This window comes from Orbicella franksi, chromosome 4 (genome assembly GCF_964199315.1).
Source record: "Orbicella franksi chromosome 4, jaOrbFran1.1, whole genome shotgun sequence".
In the NCBI taxonomy this organism is placed as follows: domain Eukaryota; kingdom Metazoa; phylum Cnidaria; class Anthozoa; order Scleractinia; family Merulinidae; genus Orbicella; species Orbicella franksi.
In genome coordinates, this window is record NC_138148.1 from 4,626,773 (window position 1) to 4,643,465 (window position 16,693).

The 16,693-nt window shown below is 39.6% G+C and overlaps 2 protein-coding genes across 3 annotated transcripts in view; both read left to right on the forward strand.

Annotated features, from left to right (window-relative positions):
• The first annotated feature begins 1,060 nt into the window (after nucleotides 1–1,060).
• On the forward strand, nucleotides 1,061–11,486 carry LOC145486040 (TNF receptor-associated factor 6-like). Its single transcript, XM_081464739.1, has 7 exons — nucleotides 1,061–2,873; nucleotides 4,622–4,685; nucleotides 5,836–5,937; nucleotides 7,156–7,320; nucleotides 7,640–7,714; nucleotides 8,368–8,445; nucleotides 10,625–11,486. Exons 1-7 carry the CDS (start codon nucleotides 2,704–2,706, stop codon nucleotides 11,336–11,338), a joined length of 1,368 nt encoding a protein of 455 aa, XP_081320865.1. The 5' UTR covers nucleotides 1,061–2,703; the 3' UTR covers nucleotides 11,339–11,486.
• A 2,654-nt stretch (nucleotides 11,487–14,140) lies between these two features.
• LOC145484217 (TNF receptor-associated factor 6-like) overlaps nucleotides 14,141–16,693 on the forward strand; it is a 204,127-nt gene continuing 201,574 nt past the window's right edge. The window contains exon 1 of one of the 2 annotated variants that reach the window (XM_081462854.1): nucleotides 14,141–15,100. In XM_081462854.1, the coding sequence (XP_081318980.1) occupies nucleotides 14,931–15,100 (170 nt within the window). In that variant the 5' untranslated portion in view covers nucleotides 14,141–14,930. The remainder of the gene's footprint in view (nucleotides 15,101–16,693) is intronic. The other variant, XM_081462853.1, reaches the window with a different exon arrangement.

The following is a 16,693-nucleotide window of genomic DNA, read 5'->3' on the forward strand; positions in this document are numbered from 1 at the left end:
TTCTCAGTTAGTTTCGCAAACTTGCAGAGGTCCGTCATGGAAAACGTTATTGATAATGCGAGGTAAAGTTGGTCATGAAAATGTCAAATCCAGTTACACATAGCAAATCTGGTTCGCACAAAACTCAAATTTTGAAGATTTTAATTTTCTTTTACTGCTTTTGTGGATGTATCGATTACCGGCCCTAAAAATGTTTGTACTTTCATTTTCGATCTAATTCTTTTTGTGAATTGAATAACGCGCATCCAACATGAAATCATGAAAACATGAAATCCTTTTGCTTAGCCCATCATGACCATTATCAATATGGCTCCAGTTCAATAACATTTACCATCTTACCTATCCAGCTATGAGAGGCTATCAGAATCGTTCAGAAACAAGTAGACAACGAATATCCTAACTAGTGCATTTGAAGGTAAATTGTAATGGATATTTACCGAGCCGCGAACTTTCTGGCGATCAACAGATATCTTACCTCGCCATCAAGGCTACCTTTCTAAAACGGCCACTTTCCTCTGTCCTCAAGGTGGCCGTTGTGGAGACGTTCCACTGTAATTGATCATGAAATCATTAGAACACTTCCTCTGTTGCTATTTTGCTTCATCTAAATGCCGATGCTACAATGAGACCGGAGGTTTTTACCCTGCTACTCTGGGCTGAGTTCTTCCGGTGTCCTAAACTATAAAAGAATGAAGTAAAGGCTTATTAAATGTTTCTGTTAGTTGTGCTCTGTTCTTGTTATTTTGTTAGTAATTGTAAAAGATACCCAGGCTATGAAGATAAAATGACTCAATAAACCGTTTACAGACAACTTTTGTCGATCATTTTATTAGTGTAACTTGAAAATGGACAAAAATTAAAAATGATTTGCAATAATAATCGATACCAATCGATGAATGAATCGTTATCGATTATTATCAGCAATCGATAACAATCGAACTCACAACTTTTTTCTCAGTATCGATTTTCATCGATCGCTATCTGGGCAATCAATCTTCGATTGATATCTATTGTTGTCGATTGATATCGATTATCAGATTTACGATTGACTACACCTGGTTTACCCAAATAGCAGCCATTTTTGGTTAGTTGTGGTCATATCCAGAGCCGTGAACTAATTTTAGAGGTGTCAAATGAGGTATCAATTTTTAGCTCGGTCCTGAAATAGGGTATGGAAAATCACTTTTTTTGTGTGAAATTGGTTTAATAAAGGGTTCAAGATTAGGGAGTACTTCCCCGGGCACCTTCTGGACTTTTGCGCGCCCAGTTCCAGGGGCGGGGCGAGGAATTCCCATTTGAAAGGGCCTGGGTTGCTCGTCGTCCGCTTTGCGGTATAAATCAAGGATTCTGGTCTCATTAAGAGTGTTGATGACGAAACGCCACTTTCTTCACCCGTGAAAGTTTCTTTTTGAGCGTGCCCGAAAAAAATATTAATTAAAGAAACGCTGTTATTTCCTTTTTTAGGCTCGATTTCCGGTGGTCTCTCCAGTCCGGTCTACTAACACGGGCTCCTGCTTGAACCACGCCCATATTGGTCTCCAAATTTATTTTCTGATGAGCATCCCCGACCTTTCATTTGGGAATCCCCCCCGGGTCCAGTTATTGGTGTCCGTATTATAAAAGCTAAATCCTGGTTCTTGTATAGATATGAAGTAAATTGGAGCATTGTTAGTTTCGCAGGTTTAATTAAGCCCTCCAGGTAGCATTTCACATGAGTCACATCTCATCACAGTCACCCCAACTCAAGCTGTGAGCGCTGGTCATCTTGCGTAATAGAGTGTGTTCACGTGACGTCATCAAATTCTCAAATCCAAAACTAAAGAGCCCCTAAAGGTTTTATCCTCATCAGGCATAAAAAGTACTAAATTTATATCTCTTTACAACTTTCCAGCTCAATAGCGTCCTTCGTTTGGAAACCAGCGCATTTTGAAGTTCGTAGTTATAGCATTGCGTGGCTAGTCTCTTCCAGGCGTTCAGTTAGTTGAGGCGAAGCGCGGAAAACAACGCGCGAAAAAAAACAAAACAAAAAACAAAAAACAAAAAACAAAAAAACGCGCCGAGAGGAAGCGAAAGAAGTTCTTTCGCTTCCTCTCACCACGGTTTTCTTTCGCTTCCTCTCGGCGCGCTTTTTTTTTTATTTCTTTGCGCCCTGATTTTCGCGCTGCGACCCAACTAACTGAACGTCTGGAAGAGGCTGGGGATCGCGTTTGTCGAAAAAACATACACTTATCTCGTGATTTTTAGCCATTCTAGGACTTAAAGTATTAGGAAAAGTGCTTGTGTAAATGTTTTTTGGTTCGGTTCAGATGATCAGTTATCTAGATAGCCAAAGTAAGTTCCAGATGTCTACACTATTTTCCGGCCACCATATTGGAGGACTAAGGAGGTCCTCCAACATGGCGGCTTCATACCAGGCCCTATCATTTTGCGTGAAACATTTCGACGAATATCTCAACTTTGGGACAACGCACACACCTTAAACTTGGAGAACTATCTTCTTTATTTATCGCCTATAATATCACAATTTCTTGACTCATTCATTGAATGGGCTTTGATTTTGTTTTTTAATGCGTGACAACGAACACAGTGGCAAAACACTTTTGAGCTTGGGTGAGCTTGGGTAACCTGTGGTGACATCCGGTTGGTGGCGCGAAAACGTCGCGCAACACGCAGCACCCTCGCAGCAGTCTCGCAGCGGCAAAGATGGCGCAACGAATAATTGGACCTCTTTCTGTTGGTTACGACGAGGAGTTTGTAAATCCACTTGACGACGATTTTACGTGTTTAATTTGCCAAGTAGCATTACGAGAGCCAGTTCTCACGAGATGTGGCCATAGATTCTGCAGACCGTGCCTCGAACAATGTTTTCCATGGTGAGTGTCAAGATTCGTTTCAACGAAACCACAAGTAGTATAAGCTTCGAATGGTAACAGTAACATTTTTTCGTCGAGGTTGTTAGTCGCTAGAAAACGAAATATTGCGAAAGGAAGCTGAACAATATAGTAAGCTTTGGATAAACGTTTCGGCGCGTTCAAGCCTCACTGATTTGAGGACTTGCGCAAGCTGCCGTTTTGTTTAGTGAGAGTTACTGACCGAGGTGAGAAAAAAAATCATGGTTATATAGCGCTTTTCACCTTCAATAATGCCACTGTTGGTAAAATAAAGGTGTGGGAAATGTAGCTAAAGTGACAATTTCAAAGGAACTTTTTTGACTTTTAGCACGAAATCACTCGAAAAGTTGAAAGTGGAAAATTAACAACACATGTCTTCGGCGTCACGGCAGCCACGTTGGTGTCCAAAACAATGAAACGGCGGCCATATTGGTGTCCCAAACCAATTCTTGAGGAGTTGAACTCCATTCTTATATAAAGACTGTCTTTTGGTCTAGCTTTTCTTATTTGCATCAAACGGGAATGCAAGGCAATTTCAGGACTGCCCAAAATGCTTGCATGCAAGTTTAGAATGGATTATGAAAAATGTCAAAAATAAAGTCAATAGTAAAGGGTATTATTAATTTTTATGAACCAGAAAATTCTTGAATAAGAGAGGTCAGAAACCAGTTCACTAAATTTTGATTAAGTGCGTGTGGCTGGCAGCCTCTCATTGTCATCAAACTGATACTAAAATGGCCAGCAGTCTGAGTTGTTATTCTGTGAAGAAGGGTGCTGCGTAGATCTCATATTTATGTTCGTATATGCCGGGCATATTAATACAAAGCCATGAGTTGTCACACTTAGACAAACATTTTGTTAACATCAAATGCTTCCACCAGAATTCATAATTGCGTATGTAAGACCTTTTGGGGCAGGCAAAAATTCTAGGGATTTCATTAAGTGTGGGCACCGGGGAAATTAAACCAGCTGTGAGGATGATTTTGCCCACGTGGTTTGACCATCTAGGGGAACGTTTCTCTCATAAAGAAGTTCAGCTTGAAATGTTTTGCCTGGCTGTGAAAACAGGTTGCACTCCTGCTGAAAAACCCCGTGCAAAAATACCAATAGTCACCGCCTTCAAATAAGCAATTCACTCCTTCACAACAAATGCCAGCTTATTCAAAGCACCTGAGCTTGATCTAGAGCAAATGCAGCTTCTATGTTTTGTTCAAAGTATGCTGTTTCTAACGAGTTTTCTAACTATAGCATGATTGGTGTGACTACATGTACCTCCCCTGAAAAAACGGCTGCCCTCAAATATACAATGCAGCGGACTGGCTTCAAGCAGTCTTGATAATTCTAGCCTATAGCAGTCCGCAATTTACCAGTAATTTATTGTAATTTATTATTGGACTCCGACATGTGCATGTACATGTAAGCTCTTGGCACACCAATCATGTCACAGATGAGGGAAATGAAGAACCAAATATGGCAATCAAGAACTTGGATTTGATTACACCCTGTAATATTTATATAATAATGTCCATTGTTGCTATCAGTTGAACAAATTAGAAATTAAGGGTTGATTGTTGTGGTATCATTAAATGAGCTCTGAAATGAGTTCTTTTCCAGGATGTATTGGCTGATTATAAAAATAAGAGAGCATGGCAAAAGTAGTTGTGAGTTAACAGAGCCTTTAAATCTGACAAATGTAATGCTACATTATTCTGGTATTTTGTTGCAAATAGGCAGAATGGTCAGCGTTGCCCTTACCCTTGTCCTGTAGACAGAGCAGAACTTGTGTATGAAAAGGTAAGCAAAATAAAATGTTCGTTTTGTCAGTGAATTTCGGGATCTCCACTTAATACATTCATATGTTGACATGATGTAGTTGATGTTTTGCTAGTTGGATTTGTAACTGACTTTTGTCTGAGGGCATTTAAGGACCCTAGTCGGCCTCGGGCATTTTCGATGCCATCAAAATGATTGATATTGTGCGGTAAAGCAAAATCTTATTACTTTACTGTAAGTTGTGTTCCTGAAAGTATATTCAATTATCTTAAGTAGTTTCATGGGGATTTCTCTCGTTTTGACATGCTCCGAATAAAATATAATAGCCAAATTCGTGAATGTAAACAAAAACAAAGGTGTGGCTGCCTAGGGTCCTTTAAATGTATTTTTTTTCCCTGTGTAAACAGACTTGTAAGAATATGCTCTTTGACAATATATTTCAGATGTAACATATTAATGACATCAATGTCATCGTCAAAGTCAGTGAACAATCAATGGATAATCAATGGGTACTCAGTGTATTAATGTATATAAATGTAATTGATAGGCCACAAAATTCTTATTTATTTCATCAATTAACTACTGATGGCATTTCATAGGACATTGATGTGATTGATTTCTCATTGATACAATCCAGTAGCTACATGGAAACAGTAGCTGGTTAATTTGTGATTGCTCATTGATCATCTCCAACTTTCAATGACTAATCTGACTGGTCGAAAACCCATGTTTTATCAGAGTATAAAACATAGAAAAAGCGTGTTTTATTGTTTTTTGCCACATTACTTCTATATCATAAAGCAAATGAAGAAGCCTAAGCCGTGTATTACACTGTGATAAAACACTCCGGACTTTTGAGAACACTTGAGAAATGTAGAAAACACTTGTCTGCAGCTCATGTTTTCTACGTTTCCCTCTTGTTCTCAAATGCCTGTCGTGTTTTATCACAGTGTAACACACGGCTTAAGCTTCTTTATTTGTTAACTCATTTATGTCATTGATCATTGATTTGTTGCACCTGTTAACTTGTAAAAAAAATGTGATCAAGATTATGAAGACTAAAAATAATGTTGTACTGTAGTCTAAAGAAAACTGGGGGCTGTTAAATGGAAAAAAAATATTCATAAAAGCCCTCTTGTGTTTTGAATGCTTTATTATTTTTCTCCTGTAGGATGTGTTTCCTGACAAAGCAACAGAAAGGAAGATCCTTTCTTTGGCCATCAAATGTCCAACTGAGGGCTGTGTCTGGACAGGGGAACTAAGACAAAAACAGGTAAGACAGGGTTGGAAATTAACTTTTTTCGGCAGGCGCCAACTGATGACTGAAATTTTTTTTTCAGTTGCCATATGGAAAAATGTGGTTGCCAAAAAGTGTTAATAAAATTTTTCCTTTGCAGCCAAACACAAACCAAAATTTTTGGTCGCCACGGGCTTGCCAGCAAAATATTTGCAATCGATGTACTCAGGAATCAAACCAGTGCTGAAGTCATCTTTTGACCACTTTGACAGATCTACATTTCCACCTTTTGACACCCAGAGAATGTTAAAATCTTCATCTAATTTCTTCGCGGATGTTCCGTCTCCACTTTGTAATAAATTACGGAAAGATTCCGAACATCTTTGGACACCACATCGCCTGATAAATATTCATGGCGCCTTTTGCACCTGCAATATGTATGTTATGGGACACCACTGAAAAACATGGTGGGGAAGCTTCGCACTGGTCGTAGCTGTAAAACGTTGTGGGAGATTTATAATAACAGGAAAATCGATTTTATACTTCAACAGCAGCGGAAAGGTAAAAAGGAAGTGACCAATTGGCTGGCGGCTTTGAAATTGAATTTTATTTCAATTGATTTGGCTGAAAATCAAAGTTATAGCATGTTTGTGTAATTATCGTGGCATGAAATAGTTAATCACCCGCTGGCAAGCAGTTGTGAAATTCTGGTCGCCAGTGCAAAATGTTAAGTTGCATTGGCGACCAGGAAAGTGCAATTTCGGACCCTGTAAGAGGACCCCTTTGATAACATTACTCATATACTGAAGGGTTATCCTGTATAAATACATGTATTTGTTATTATTATTATAATTATCACTACCACTACCACTACCACTACCACTACCACTACCACTACCACTACCACTACCACTACCACTACCACTACCACTACCACTACCACTACCACTACCACTACCACTACCACTGCCACTACTGCTACTGCTACCACTGCCACTGCCACTGCCACTGCCACTGCCACTGCCACTGCCACTGCCACTGCCACTGCCACTGCCACTGCCACTGCCACTGCCACTGCCACTGCCACTGCCACTGCCACTGCCACTGCCACTGCCACTGCCACTGCCACTGCCACTGCCACTACCACTGCCACTGCCACTACCACTACCACTACCATCTTTATTTAACAATTACATGTACAGATAGTTCCGATTTTGTGCAATCTAAGTAAGTTGAAATGTGTTTGTTCAACAGAACCACTTGTTATCTTGTCGTTACAAAGCTGTCTCTTGTACCAATCAAAACTGTAAGGTGACTGTGTTAAGGAAAGATCTGGATGAACATGTGGGTTTCCTGTGTCAATGGCGGTTTACGATGTGTACATACTGCAATACACCACTTCCGAAGTGTCAGGAAGAGGTCAGTTTATGCTGAGATATTTAAGGCTAGAAAACTTCCAGGGTGAAGTCTCAAGTGATGTGGTGCAACTGTTTGGGCGAGTTTACACGAAAGGAACTGTTGTTGGTGACTGATGTTTCAACTGAACTACTGGTGCACCTGGTTTCAAACCATTTACTATGTTTAATGATGGTTTTTTTCACTTTTTCTAGTTTAGGGCTCCCTACAAGCATCTTATTAGAGTAGTTACTTGGATTGCAAAAATTCCACCATTTTATCATTAGGCTTCCAGCTGAAGTTCTGAATACTAGATACTCAATACTTGCTCTTTTTTATTCAGGAACATTACAGAGAATGTAAGAAGTTCCAAGTGGAATGTCCGCATGGTTGTGGTGCCAAGATGCAACGAGAAAAGGTGAATTGTGACATGCTTTGTGTTTTATCCCTCAATGGTTATTTTTACTATGTTTTTTTCTAATTTAATATGTTTTGAGACCATACATGTATGTTATTTTTTTGATTGTCTTTTTCTTCAATTCCTGTTGAAAAATCACTGGCAGATTATAAATGGAATCAGAGAGTTAAAAAAAATGACATCAACTGGTATTTATTTAAGTTACATGTAAAAACAACCTTATTACAGTGTAGGCTAGGTGTACCTCATTAATTCCATAATTACTTGGTGTGCACTCATTTTCTCAACCCAGGATTGGAAAGGGTAATTCATGTTTCAGGTGGGATTTTATAGGACCTGTACTCCTGTAGAATGATATCAACACAGGGCTGTTGATATAGTTTTGATTCAACTGTAGTCTTGATCTTTATACCCGCAACAAACTTGTTACCTTTTGAGTGAACTGTATCAGCTGTAGTATGTTCACCTGTAATATCAAGGGCCCATCAGACACAATCAGCTGTAGCAGGTGTTACAAGTTACGGTCCTTATTAATAGCCCTGCACCATCACTGTATCATTACTGAGTCTCTTTCATTCCCCTTTAAAGCAATTGTTTGCCTCTGATTTATGTTCTTGTTCATTGAACTTCTATACTGTTGATTTTTGTTGCAGTTGTCACATCATACTGGAGGGGAATGTCCACATGCACAAGTCCGGTGCCCATATCATCCAATGGGGTGTGAAGTGATGGTAAAAATTATTATTTTTGATTGTTTCTGTTTTGATACAGCACAGGCATTTCAGTGTTATTTAGTATATACCACATAAGTGAATAGTGCTTTTCGTGCGCTCTGATTGGTTAACTCGGAGGTGATTAGCAAGTACTATTCACCTTCAAGCAGCCAGCGTGAGAGATTTTAAAATTTCCGACCACTTGTCACGCATAAAATAATGTTTCGGTCCGCTAATTATTCAGCTTGTGTGGTATATACTAAAAGAATTATTCACATCAGTGTCGGTGAAAGTGATGGATATTTACCTCCACTTCGGTGAATAATTGTTAATTATTGCGATGTACATGTTACCGTAGAATAACAAGGGAAGAGGTTTGCATGAAGCAAACTCACATCTGTGTTTTGACTCAATTCAGTTGGACATTGTTAATCTGAATTTGGACTATTCATTTCAAACTGAAGTGGAGAATGAAATCAAGTTCCTGTTAGTGAATTCATTTCTTTGTTTTCGGCAGGAACTTGTAACCTGTTTTGACTGTAAAACCAAATGATAGATGAGTAGTGTGTGTTTGAGCACTGGCCAGCCCAGGGTCACTGTTTTTGTCCAATTGTGTTCTTGGGCAGGGCACTTTGCTCTTACAGTATCCACCCAGGTGTATGTCTGGGTACTGGAACCCAGAGATTACCAGTGGTCGACTATCATATCATCCAGGGGGAGTAATGATAATCCATGTCACTTCTTACGGCAGAAACTGGCGTGAAGCTCAGCCTGATAAGCCTTCTAAGGCTTGTAGTCATAGATGTACATGTGCTTTAGTACCCATAACCTCTGCCCTTCGCTGTGAAATACTCGTGAGTCTCTGTCTTAACGTGGCTCCCTATAGTTTAACGATCGCACGCGCGCCAAGAACGAAAGCTCAGGTAATCTGCTCACGCTCAAGGGAAAACGGCGGTGTTTTTCGATATTTTATGACGTCAACAAGGGCACAAAAAGCAAAACTGACAGTCAATTTTCTCGCGTTTCCTTCGGTGAAATTCCGTAAAATTTGGCAGACTGGTAGTCAATATTTTATTTTAGTCGGAGCTCGCTTTTCAGGGAAAACTATAAGACCAGTTTTTTCGCAGCGGTAAAAGACATGAATTTGCAAAAACTGAAAAAACTACCTTTACAAGCCCTACTTTTTTCCTGTTTAAAATTCGTATTCCGCTAAATGCGATTTGCTGTGAAAATTTTGGAAGATTTCACCGAAGGAAATTCAAGAAAATCACAAATAAAGCCATAAAAACGGCAAAAAAACGTATTTGTTTGGGCCTTTATAATTCAAGACTAAAGCCCAAAATTTTAACAGAGATGATAATAAAATACTATTTAATCATTGGTTATTACATGTAATAAGTTTGAGAGGACTGGGTGTAAAAATGAATGCAAAAACAGCATTCAAAACATAACACTTGCGCACGGAACGTCATAAATGAATACCCTGTGGAGCCACCTTAACCTACTCTGGGGCCCGTTTCTCGAAGGTCCCGAAAAGTTTCCGCACCCAGAAAGCCGCAGCAAAATCTCAAACCTTATGATTACGGAGCTGTTGTATTCACATATTCTTAATATAAACAGAGGTTCCATTCAGTACAAAAAATTTTTAGGCGTACACATCCCTCTGTCTTTAAATAGCGATTAACTAAAAATGGCGTTTCGGGCCCGAAAAGTTTCCGGGGCTCTCGAGAAACAGGCCCTTGGTGAGGTGATTTATTGTGGGCAGGTCTTTGCTCTCTGGTATCTTTAGCAGGGCTGCCACCCCAGGAACTGGCCTTAAAAAAATTTGTTGAATGGCAGAGAAATGAAAAACAAGAGAAAATTGAAATTTTGAAGAATAGTTATGGAAAATTGAAGTAATTTAACATGGCTAATTTAATGTCATTGAAGGCTGGAAGGAAAAGTTGGGATCACTGTGAGCTCAACGGTGTTTTTCGTTAACGAAGAAGGAAAATTTGTTGAAAACTGATTAGTCTTGATGAATGGGTAGAAAGGACGGCTGTAAGGGGAGGTTCGGAAGCTGATATCTGACATTTTGTATTTATTTGGTCAGGGAAATTGTATATTTTTTTTTTCGGGAAAAAGTCAGGGTATTTTTATGTGGCAACCATGTTCGCAAAGGAGAAAGCGTCATTCTGACACTGATTTTTCTTTCCAGGTACAGAGAGAACAACTTGAATCACATTTAGACTCTTCTGCAAGACGCCATCTTGACTTGGCTTGTGCGAAACTAAACACCAATCAAGAACAGTATAAAGAAACAACCAGAAAACTCGAGAGTAAAATCGAGGCACTTGAGAAGCAGTTCAAGGAGAAATTCCAGTTATTCGAATTGCAAATACAGTTAACAACAAATCTGGGTACAAGGCGAGATAACGAGATTTCGAAGCTAAAGGAAGAATCACAACCTTTTATATGGAAAATCGAGCATTTCAGAGAAATTTCAAAGGACGCCAAGAGGGGAAGAAACACCGTTATATCTAGTGGTAATTTTTACACAGGACCAAATGGCTACAGATTAGTCTTGGATATGTACCCAAATGGTAATGGTGTGGGTAAGAACACACACATTTCTGTTTATGTTAAAATACTAAAGGGGAAATACGATGCTGTATTGCCCTGGCCCTTTCGAAAAACTGTGACTTTTACTCTAATTGATCAAGAAGAAAATCGAATGCTCAAGGAGAATCATGTCATGACACTTTCCTACAACCAGCGTTATTCTGACGCGTATGCTCGGCCCGTAACAGATTCTAACATTGCAAATGGGTTTTCCACCTTCATATCGCACCAAGAGCTTCGAAGGAGACGCTACATTGATGACGACACACTGTTTCTGCAAGTGCAGACTGGTCCTCCATGGTATTGTTGAATTCTCACATCATGTAATGTTACTTTTCTTTTCTGGCTAGTTTTCTTAGCAAAACGTAGATATTGTGCATTCCTGTTTATTGCGGACACTGAGTGTTGTAAGATTTTGTCCAGAAAAGATTTTTTATGGGAAAATAAAAAGGTTTTGTTTAAGGAAAAAAAAAAAAAGATTTTGTATGAGAAAAGGAAAATATTTTGTACGAGAAAAACAGGTTTTGTTTGCTCTTCTTAAAAATAAACTTTTTAAAGTTAACCCGGGCAGTTTTTATAAGCACTTTTGTTGGTGTTCATTAATTATTTCAACCTGGTTTAGACTAGCGAAATTTGGTAACAAACAGGCTTATTAAGCGTAAAGAAAATATCAGCTTTTTGCTGATGTCGTCACTAGGGTCCTGTGTTGTCCATATTGGTGAATACGGGATCGGCAAGAGGTACACGTTTCCCATGTTCAGGGTTTCCACAGGTCAGGAATTGGTTAGGGAAAAAAGAAATTCTTTAAGGTCAGGGAATAGTCGGGAAATTTTATTTTGAGTCGGGGAAAATTGACATTTTGAAGAAAAGTCAAGAACAACTGAAATAATTTAGCACGGCTACCGTCGAAGTCTGGAAGAAACATTTGGGGTCACCGTGATCTCAACGATATTGTTGAAAACTTACCAGTCCGTTAATGAACGAGTGGGGAGGACGGCTGTAAGTTGAGGCCAGAAGCCGCTACTAGATGTGACATTTTAAATTTATTTGGTCAGGGAAATATTAATTTTATCAGGGAAAAGTCGGAGAGTTTTGAAAAGTGACGTTTGTGGCAACAACGCCGGTTGTTTGCGTAATACGTGATACTTATCAAGGACTGACAGATCAGGGTACGAAGACGAGATCGAGTTAACGAGTAGGAATCTTGGATTTTTTACATTCAAGTGACGTTCGCAGAGTTCTCACTCCGCCCTCACTCTGAGCAGTTGATTTGAAGATCATTGCGGGATACAAGTTTGGATGAAAATCTTGCAATCGAAAGCATAGCTAGAAAGTTTGAAAGTCATTCACACCTCGATCTGAAGGTCCCTAGTTCGTCAGTGGGAACCAGGCTTTGAAGTTGACCAATGCAATAATAGACTGTTCACAGCCTCTATTCACGGGCGCGAAAGAAAAAGCGAGCGAAGTGAGCGTGAAGCACGCGTTTTGGGCTGGCGTCTAGTTCTCTCGCGATTCTATCTGTGCGTTCAACGATCAAATAAAAATACAGTCGAGCCTCCCCATACGTTTCCTTGTACCGACAATATTCTCATATTACGGACACTTCGGGGACACTTCGGGGACCAGGTTACAGGAGCTATTGTTGTTTAAGAGTGACGTTAGGTCTTTTTTCCTAATGTTCTTTTTAAAAGACTCAATATTCGAGGAGCCTTTCAATTTATTATCTAGTTTCGACCATATATGAGGTCCTTGATATCTAACTTATAATACGCAACCGTCCAAGACTGATGGATTGATTAACGTTGTTTTTGGAAGAAAAGAAAAGGGAAGGAAGTCAAATGAAAGCCGGCAACTGCAAATGTAGAGTAGTTAAAGTCTGTTCAATTACTAATTAAACAAGTGGAGTTTCCAGATAGTCGTCCTGTCATCTAAAAAACGTTTTAAATTTTGTACTTGAGGTTCAAGCGGTTGCGTGCAATTCAGAGACTGAAGAGGAGAGACATGTCAAAAATTCCGATGTTTCAGTCGTTAACTTCGTTTTTCTTTTCAAAATCGCATGAGAAAACCTTAGCACTACGGCAGATCTCGGAGGAACCTATCCCGAGTTCTGTAACTGCATGTGGTTATTGCTACACTGGCTTCTTATCGCTCCGTAGTTCCAAGAGCGAATTCCCCCCTTCCCCTCTCTTTGGGCATTCGTCTGGCATCAGGCAGGGAACATTTCCGGGAAGGAAATCAGCGTTTAATTAGTGTAATATTCTCCCCGCTGGGTATTGTTATTAATGACATGGTAATAAGTTATGGGGGAATCGCTATGGCCTGGGACAAGCCCAGTTGCAAGAAGAGGTGAAAATTGAAGCGGACAGCTAGATCAAGTCCGACTTACTCGTTGGTGGGAGGGTGGGTCCCCAAACTCCTCTCTTTCGCGGCCTAAATTAGAGTGATGGGGTGGAATACGTATAAATTCTTTTATACTTTGCCCAATCCCCGGGTGACAATTACCAACGCAAATGGAGTTTGCATAGTGACAATTTTAATGCAGCCACCTTTTATTTCTTACCAAGCCTCCGCCGGCTAAGTTGGGACAGGCTGCTCTGGGGCTTAGCTTGATCCCAGTCCTCTCGGTCAATGAACAACAAAGGTAACGCATTGCAACCTATTTGTTTAAGGTGGCTCGCACCAGTTTCCAGGTTTTTGACGACTCATAACTTTGTAAGAATAGAACAAAAGGGCAGACCAGGGCCACTGTAATATTTTTGTAAGTTTGGATTACGTAATTTTTACTTGACCTAAAACCGCTGTTATTTTGTCGTCAGCAGTTACGATGGCAACATTCCAAAAGGATTTTCAAGACCTGATTTTTCGCTTATGTCACTAATAACTGAAAAATTAACCCGGTGACCCCGAGTCTTTTTAATCAATAGCTTTTGGCGTCTGAAAATGAAAATGTAAAATTTTAAAACAATTTTACGATGCCGATTTCTTGTAAACTAACTTGGAAAAACGACAATTTGAACAAAGTGCAAATTTCCTTATGTAGGATTTTTTATTTTGTTTTTTTTTCTGACGCATCCTCTCAATAATAATATTATATCAAAACAATAAAACGAAGGGGTCACCGGGCTTGTTTTCATGTAATAGCCTTCGCGAGTTCCGTTATTCCTATGCACGTAGACACGCATTCAAAAATCCAGACTTTACAAGATCAGCAGTTGCTCATGAGCTGTTTTGACTACCGCTGACTGCTTCTTGTGCCCACGCGGACGAGCTGGCTCCAACAGACGTTTTGTTTTGTTTGCTGTCGTTTGCTGCTAAAACATCATCTACAGTTGTAGTTGTCGTTAAAGACAACCTCCTGGGCTTACTTTGTAGGATTTTTAAACAAATTCTGGGTAGATTTGCTATGTCTTACGAGTCCTTTATACGCTCTCGGTCACGATCGATCGAGTTTCCTTTGAAATTTGGGAAACATTGGATTCCCGAAACAATTTTTCTTACATACACAGAATTGACTAAAGTTGTTCTAGCAGGTTAAGCCTGCTTTATATGCGAATTTCGTTTCCAACAGTACAAAAGTGACCTTGCGCGAAAAAAGCTGCGCGCCACCATATTTGTTTTCGTCTTTCGGGTTTTAAATCTCGCGCCTCTATCGTGCGTGTTTCTCACGCGTGACGCACGATGGTGACCTACTCCCCGCGCGAGAAAACTGGTACCAGCCACCTTAAATAGCGTGATGGTGGTGCCACTGGTGCTATCAGAGGTCAATCACATGACGCCCGTGCATGTTGACCATCACGTCATTTTCCTAGAATATTTAGTACATTATTTCTAGAATCGTTATCTTTCTGGAGAACTTCATCTGTTACCAACTGAATCACGTTGGACGTACACTTCCGTTCTGAATGCCAGAAATGGAAAGCGATAAATTGCCGTGTGGTTATGATGAGGTCTTCTTAACTGTATTCGATGAAAATTTGCAATGTCTAATTTGTCACCTGCCGTTGCGAGAGCCAGTTCTGACGCGATGTGGCCATAGGTTTTGCCGACAGTGCCTCGTGCAACATATGTCAAGGTTTGTGTTATATTTTTTCGAATTTTTAGTCCCGTTCGCTATGAGAAAAACTTGGAAAACTATTAGACGATCGCAATACATTTCCCAAATCAGTGGAAACTGCTTAGATTTTCCGCTTTTCATTGCGCAAGTTGTTAGTTTCTAAAGCGTTTCAGTGGGGAGTGTTTAAGTAATAATAAAGTAACAAAGGATTTGTGTTATCACGGTTGTCTTTCGAGCCTGAGGGCTCAAAATTTTTAAGGCTAAACTACGTCTGCTTTTACGTGCACCGAGAGTTGAATCTGTAGAAAAATAAGCTCCATTTTCGCCTATCTCAGTTATCTCCTCCCGTCTCTGATAGCGTCGGGCATAGTTGCTATAAATAGATTACATCACCAGAGCCCCCTCATGATCAGTAGAAGGTTTTGTAGGGGCGCGTTGTATTCTAGACCAAAAAATCGGGCAAAAAAGGAAAGACTGGTGGCTCAGGTTTTTGATGAGCTTAAATAGTGTTAGAAAGCAAACAATGCTGCCGAAGGTAATGTAAAATGGATTCAAGGTGTCCAGAAAGGAGCCTAAATAGACTAAATATCTGTCGAACCTCACCATCAACGTACCTTATTTTATTTATTTTTACTTTCTAAAGTCAAACAGTGCGTCAACGAAACAGGCGGAAAACATGCAAGGCGTGACATATTTTAAGCGTGACATGATTATTCGGGCCCACAGTTTTAGAACTGTTTAATAGTGCAGACTACAAACTTAGCGAAACTTGCGTAATGGTTAACAACGCGGGGCGTTGTGGTTTTCGGTTTTACGGTTTTGGCCAATTTTACATCGGTTTTTCGATTTTTGCACTCGAAATATCCACTACGTTTTGCGGTTTTGGTATCTATTACGGTTTTCAGTTTTATTACATAAGTGCATTCGGTTTTTGGTAATAAGAAAAGCAGTCTTCGGTTTTATTTATTTGCGTCGGTAGTTCCTAGGCCTCATTAGTTCAAACCGTGTGAGTTCACGTTGTGTGCCATATTGATGTAGCAAATGGACCTTTTCGGCTATACGGTGGCCATTTTGAATTATATTGTTTCAAATAGCTATTATGGGATGCTTAGGGGGCAAATGAGTATGTATTTTCCCCCTAAGCATCCCGAAAAGGTCCATTAAATTATCGCAAGAGACGAGGGTCGTCTTTTAATTAACGAGAGACCGTACTTTAATAATTGATGCCTCTAGTCCTCTAGCAAGTCCCTGCGTGACAACCAGATTTGGTACAGATGTGTTCTATGCAAATAATAATAATAATAATAATTAAAAAAGAGGAGTGTTTATTGTGACAAAAACTAGAGCTAAGCTTTACAAAAATTTAATATTAATAATAATAATAATAATAATAATAATAATAATAATAATAATAAAACAACAACAAATCCATTTGGAGATCAGAGTCATCCTGAGTAGAATCATCTTCTCTATGCCACGAAGTGGAAAGAAATTAATGTTAATTTGTATGCTCAAGTGAGGTTTTTGCTGAGACAGCCGTTTGTAGCATTTAATTGCTCTTTTATCGAAAAGCTATTATTCAAGGGTTAAAAGTAATCCAAAAAGGCAATG

What these genes read in the sequence shown, in the direction of transcription:
- LOC145486040 (XM_081464739.1), top strand. Translation starts at nt 2,704, where the DNA reads ATGGCGCAACGAATAATTGGACCTCTTTCTGTTGGTTACGACGAGGAG. An exon ending in TTCCGAAGTGTCAGGAAGAG is followed by an intron (nt 7,321 to 7,639) that starts GTCAGTTTATGC and finishes TTTTTTATTCAG; the next exon opens with GAACATTACAGAGAATGTAA. An exon ending in CCAAGATGCAACGAGAAAAG is followed by an intron (nt 7,715 to 8,367) that starts GTGAATTGTGAC and finishes TTTTTGTTGCAG; the next exon opens with TTGTCACATCATACTGGAGG.